The 5889-nt window shown below is 34.3% G+C and overlaps 2 protein-coding genes across 2 annotated transcripts; one reads left to right on the top strand and one right to left on the bottom strand.

Moving 5' to 3' along the window:
- The first annotated feature begins 345 nt into the window (after positions 1 to 345).
- On the top strand, positions 346 to 922 carry LOC109813303 (auxin-induced protein 15A). The gene has a single exon (XM_020377469.3). The coding sequence runs from the start codon at positions 459 to 461 to the stop codon at positions 729 to 731; it is 273 nt and encodes a 90-aa protein (XP_020233058.1). The 5' UTR covers positions 346 to 458; the 3' UTR covers positions 732 to 922.
- A 2826-nt stretch (positions 923 to 3748) lies between these two features.
- Positions 3749 to 5209, bottom strand: LOC109813295 (senescence-specific cysteine protease SAG39-like). The gene is made up of 2 exons (XM_083062297.1): positions 4662 to 5209; positions 3749 to 4585 (listed from the first exon to the last, which is right to left on the bottom strand). The coding sequence occupies exons 1-2, from the start codon at positions 5098 to 5100 to the stop codon at positions 3993 to 3995; spliced, it is 1032 nt and encodes a 343-aa protein (XP_082918423.1). The 5' UTR covers positions 5101 to 5209; the 3' UTR covers positions 3749 to 3992.
- Between the last annotated feature and the right edge of the window lie 680 nt (positions 5210 to 5889).

Below are 5889 nucleotides of genomic sequence, written 5' to 3'. Positions count from 1 at the left end.
TCAGTGTAGATAAGAAGAGAAACAGCATTGAATGCATGATCATATCATGTGCCATTATGAACAACATTTTTTCTGTACGTCAAAGTCTAATCAACATAACATGAAATTTTCATAATGAAGATTCAATCCCCACCACCCAGAATTTCTTTTTCATAGATCCAGAAGGTGGGACTTGTATTATCTGCTATAACTTGTTATGTCGATTCCTAAAAAAGTCCCTTAAGACAACACCACATGCCATGTCTCTACTTTTTGTCCCGTGACTCCTATCACATATCCCTCCACCAATAATTCAAGTAACCAAATAAAGGTTTATCACATATCCTTCGATCTATATATATCCATGCCTTCTAGCATTTAGGCCCAACACAAGTCATACACATTCAATAGCATTCAAAAATCTAATCCTTATTCTCAATACTTTTCTTAAACCATTTCTTTCTCAAATCATCACAACAATGGGTTTTCGTTTACCTGGCATCAGAAAGGAAATATTTGCAGCAAATCCAGCATCTTCAAAAGTGCCGGATGTGCCAAAGGGGTATCTTGCAGTCTATGTGGGAGAGAAAATGAAGCGGTTTGTGATCCCTGTATCATACTTGAACCAACCTTCATTCCAAGACTTGTTGAACCAAGCTGAGGAAGAGTTTGGATATGATCATCCCATGGGTGGCCTCACAATTCCTTGCAGTGAAGATGTCTTCCATCATATAACTTCATGCTTGAATTGACAGAAAATCTAACAGTTTTTTTAGGAGACTGACATAGATTAGTGGAAATATTTCTGACAATAGGCTTCTTCTCAATTTGTATAGATCTCCTTTTCTTGAAAGCAAAGGAAGAGAAACGGAATGACATAATTCCAGTATACCATATTGTTTTGTTTATTTTAATTAGTAATTACAAAGAATTCAAGTACTCATCGCTCCTCTGTCTTCTCTGTTTATTAGTTTCAATGTTCATTTCTGTGTATGAGAAAAGGTTGAATTCTGTTAAAAAATGACTTTGTTTGGATAACTTTGAAAGCAGGAACTGAATACATGGTTCCTAACAAGGGTAGAGCAGAAGTATTTTCCCTAGGACCAAAGAGAAAGTCAAATTTATCTGGGACAAACAAAATATATTTTACTAATAAATATATATCAAACAAAATTTTTGACATTTTGATGTGCAAGGAACTAAACAACAGACGTTGGTGCAAAATAAAATTGAAATAAACATCAAGGATTCAAGGTTTAAATTTCTCCTTGCATAAACCTGGGGTACTTCTGTATTGAAAGCTTTCTCTTTTGTATAACCCCATATCTTCTGCTATGAAAGATCCAATCCCTTTCAATAACTTCTGTCTTTTAATTAAAATGAAACTATGAACTTACAATGCAAAAAGTGTTGAGAATTTGAATCAGCATCTATTATTAAAGTTTATTTCAGATTAATGAAATACTATTAGAATTCTTATTGTTATGAATTTTAATTATAGAAATTATAGGTGGTGTTAAACTTTTATGAGTATTTACATTTGTCATTTAGTTTTATGTTTATAAGTAGAATTTGTATAAGTTTTCAGTTGTTGTTGTTGTTTTTTTTTTTTTTTTTGTGTATTTAAAGGTTGTAAGTATGAATAAAAATACATGAGTTTCAGCCTTTTAATTTTTTGAGTTCCTACAAAAAGCATAGATTTAAAGTTTTCAAATCAAATAAAGAAAAAGTGTCCTTATAGCATAGGTCTAGCTGTATAACAATTATGACTGTAATATCTATATCATAAATTATTGCCAAAAAAAAATCTTTAATCATGTGAATTTTGTCCAAATTCTGTCCACCTAAATTTGCAATTTCTTTTTATATAGCACTTGTGAATTTTGGGGCAATACCATATTAGTAAAAAAACCATGCCTTTCTGCCCAATAAATAATTAATAATTCATGTGATGGTGCTACTCTCTAGGAAATGAAGGAATCCATGACCCTTGGAAAGTGACAATGATTTTGCAGCAAAGATAGAACAGGAGGGAGTACTAAATTACCTGAAGATATATAATTACTATTAAAGAAACTGAACGAGTTACATATTACAGAAAAATCTAGCAACAAGTGGCTCAAACTATATTAGGAAAATGCATTGTGGGTTCCATGTTTGGATCAGGGACGTCTATTGAAGTACAATAGCACAGCACTAACAAAACCCTTATCAATTTTGGTCAATATGTTAACAGAATTACTCCACTTAATACCTAATATAAGCTGAAAGCCTGATGCTGATACATATAACTCAAATTTGATAATGATACTATTGTATATACTAAAACATATTGAGATTTGGCAAAAGCAAAAGTGCTTAAAAATGTGTAGTGTTGAATTCTCATCAAAAAAATAAAAAATAAAAAGAGATGCCTTCTATACAATTTTGCTCATCTAAAAACCACTCTCCATTATCATGATTTACAGCTCATTCAAATGAGAGGTGACATTTAGGAACTCTTCCTCCTTGCATGGTATTGTGAGACCACTTGTTTGATGATCATATCCAAATTCTTCTTCTGCTTGACTTAGCAATTCTTGAAATGAAGGTTGATTCAAGTATGATACTGGAATCATGAATCGCCTCATCTTATCTCCAACATATACTGCAAGATATCCTTTTGGTCCTTCAACCTCTTAGAGGCTGCATAGGTTGTAGAAATCGATGTTCGACTAATAATAGCTGGCATGCGGAAGCCCATTTTTCTTTGTTACTCCACATAATAAATAATATACTGATCAGGAGACTTGTATAAGAAAGAAATATTTGAATTCTGATGCTTGAGGAATGGAATGACTTGTGTTGCTTGAGAACCGAAGAAATTGTGTTTATATAGTTGCCAGGGTCCTCTGATATCCAATTTCACAATGAGCCATGATGGGGTCTATTGAGGGACAAAGGATCACATGGTATTGTCTCAGATGTCATTGTCAAGGATTAGGAAGTTCAATCTGGGTGCACACTAATGAACTACTGTTTATTTATACACACCACACCTTCTGAGAACCACCTGAAAACCTCATGTTTGTTCACGCCTAGTGATACAGCTAATCAAATGGTGGATATGCTTTAGAAATAATATTATTGTATATAGCTACCATGTACCATATTATATATATATGAGATATATAATTCCTTTCAAGTGGGGAAAACTGTTAACCTTCACATATGCCCTTGTCTCTTAGTTTGTCCCATTACTCATACTTCATCGCTCTCCTTCTTATATATGCATGATTACAACAATTTAGGGCCCACAGAAATCATTCACATCCTAAAGCATTTGAAAGGGCCATCTTGCAGTCTTTGTCGGGGAGAAAATGAAGCGGTTAGTAATTCCCATATCATACTTGAACCTACCTTTTAACCAAAATTTGTTGAGTCAAGCTAGGGGTTTGGATTTGATCATCCCTTGGGTAGTCTTATCATTCCTTGCAGTGATGATGTCTTCCATGATATAATCTATAATTGAGCGGGCTATAAATCTTAAACAGTAGGAGACCAACATAGATTAGTATAGCCAATTTGTACCATAGGCATCTTCTCAATGTGTAAAAGTCTCCCTTAATCCAAAAATAAGGGGGGGGGGGGGGGGGAACGTTTATAATGACAAATTTGTAGAGCATGTCATTAGGTAGCTAAACAACATTCCTTTCAGTACTCTATATACATATACTGATATAACCCTCTCTATCATTTTAGTGAGTAACAATTCATTCATAGGCAATCAATTCTCTCTCTCACGATCTCTGGCTAACTATTTTCTCTCATTTATGTTACGGTTCTGATACCTTTATAAGTCAACTCGTAACCATTGCTCGTTTTCCATTCCATAATAATTCATTGATAAGTACAATGGTTCATCAAGGGAATACAGTGATATAGACCACTAATAGCAGGATCAGGAATCAATGCTTAAAAGTTCAAAATATGTGTAGAATTGTAAATAGTATTATGATGTCCAAATTTTATAATTATGCCGTTGGGTAAGAAGCTTGCATTGCAATGCCACAGACTCCTTCAGCAGCACTGACGCCCCTTTGCATCCTAATATAGCCTTCTTCACCCCACTCAGTTCCCCATGAGTTCTTAACCAACCAATACTCAGTCCCATCATTGCTAACACCATATCCCACAGCAGTGACACCGTGATCCAACTCAGTTCCACATGAACCTGTGAAGACACCACTTTTGTAATGCTGAAAGTCGGAGCCACTGGCATCAATGGCTACGGAAACTGGTTGATTAGCCACTGCTTTTTGCAGTGCCTTCTCATTGTTGGCAGGAACATCCTCATACCCAGTAATGGTAGCAGCGTGGTTGCCTGCTTCATTTGCATTGCACTTTCCATCAACACCCTTATAGGGGTAGCTGGCTTCTGTGTTGAGTCCATGATTTTGGATGATGAATTTGAATGCATCATCCATAAGACCACCTTCACAACCTTGGTCCACACCCTTTGTGTCACAATCAACAAGTTCTTGTTCTGACAAAGAGATCAACTTTCCAGTACTCAGTTTATGAATTCCTTCCGTTGCTGCAACAGCAGAAAATGCCCAGCAACATCCTGCAAGGCAAATTGCTAGTTAGATAATAGTCATTCAATTTAATTTGAATTTTTAAATGATTCATCAAGCACTAACCACATTGGCCTTGGTCCTTGATAGGTGTAACTGCTCCTTTTTGTCTCCAATCTATAGAGGATGGTACTGCAGTCACATTTTCATACTTAAAAGTTGTAGTCCTTGTGATTGAGGAACACATGTGCCCCTTGAATCTATTTCTTGGTGCTATGAACTCCTCATTGGTGAGGTCTGAAAACTGATTAATACCTAGCTTGTAAGGTTTATTGTTAGCATTGTTGAAGGCTTCAATGTAATTCACATTGTCCTGGAATATCCTGAAACGTTTTTCCCTTTCTTGAGGGTCCTTATACACTTTGCCATAACGAAGCATCCATTGCTCATGTCTCTCATACATCGAGGCATCTTGGAGAGTGCGAGATGATACTTGAAGAGCCCAGAATGCCATGCACAAAAGCATTGCCAATGAAATATGATTCAAATGATTTTTGGACACCATGGTGGCTGTTAGTGTAGTGTGACACTTATGGAAAGAACTGCTTCAGGTTAATGAAGTGTGAGAAAGATGTGTTGTGGTGGTACCAAGATTATTTGTGGCATTTATAGGAACGTTAACTTTGAATCGTAAATTAATGAGAGAATGTTTTGAATAGTAGCGTTGTATACAGGTGTAGGTACTCCAGACAAATTATTTGTCAAGCTTAACGTAGTCTTGGAGGCACTAGCATATGGTCACAGAAGTTTTCAAAGTGATTCCATGTAAATAATTATAAAAATAGAGGTTTGAAAATTTTATTAATTTCGTGTGAATGCATATTGTTAACAACCGAGTGATAAAGTTGCATTCTTCCGGATATCCGAATCTAGTTTCCTAGTGTACAAAAAGAAAAGGGACATTTTAGTGGATAATCAGCAAAAAAAGAAAAGAAAAATAAAGTAATAAAAAATAAAAATTAAGACTTAAAAATAGTTACAATTAAAAGGATTAAAATGAAAAATAAAACTTGTTTTATAGAGACTAAATTTATTTATGAGTCAAATTCATAAAATTTAAACATTTAAATATAATAAATGTACTAATATAAAAAAAAACTATAATACATACATTAGTCACTAGAAAAAAATTAAGAAAATTAAACGCACAATTTTTAGTTTTAAGCATCAATATTAAATAGTACCTTACATGCAAAAGCCAAGAAAGTAAAGAAAAAGTGAGATCTAGTAAGAAAAAAAATTACAGAATTTAAATGCAAAAGTTTTAAACCCAAATTAGCAACAAAGTTATAAT

This window comes from Cajanus cajan, chromosome 8 (assembly GCF_000230855.2).
Source record: "Cajanus cajan strain Asha chromosome 8, NIPB_CcT2T_4, whole genome shotgun sequence".
Classification (NCBI taxonomy): Eukaryota; Viridiplantae; Streptophyta; class Magnoliopsida; order Fabales; family Fabaceae; genus Cajanus; species Cajanus cajan.
This window is presented reverse-complemented; position numbering and strand designations above follow the sequence as displayed.

Coding starts and splice junctions, on each gene's coding strand:
- LOC109813303 (XM_020377469.3), top strand. CDS start 459: ATGGGTTTTCGTTTACCTGGCATCAGAAAGGAAATATTTGCAGCAAAT.
- LOC109813295 (XM_083062297.1), bottom strand. CDS start 5,100: ATGGTGTCCAAAAATCATTTGAATCATATTTCATTGGCAATGCTTTTG. Junction 4,586..4,661: donor CAAGGACCAAGGCCAATGTG/GTTAGTGCTTGA, acceptor TTTGCCTTGCAG/GATGTTGCTGGGCATTTTCT.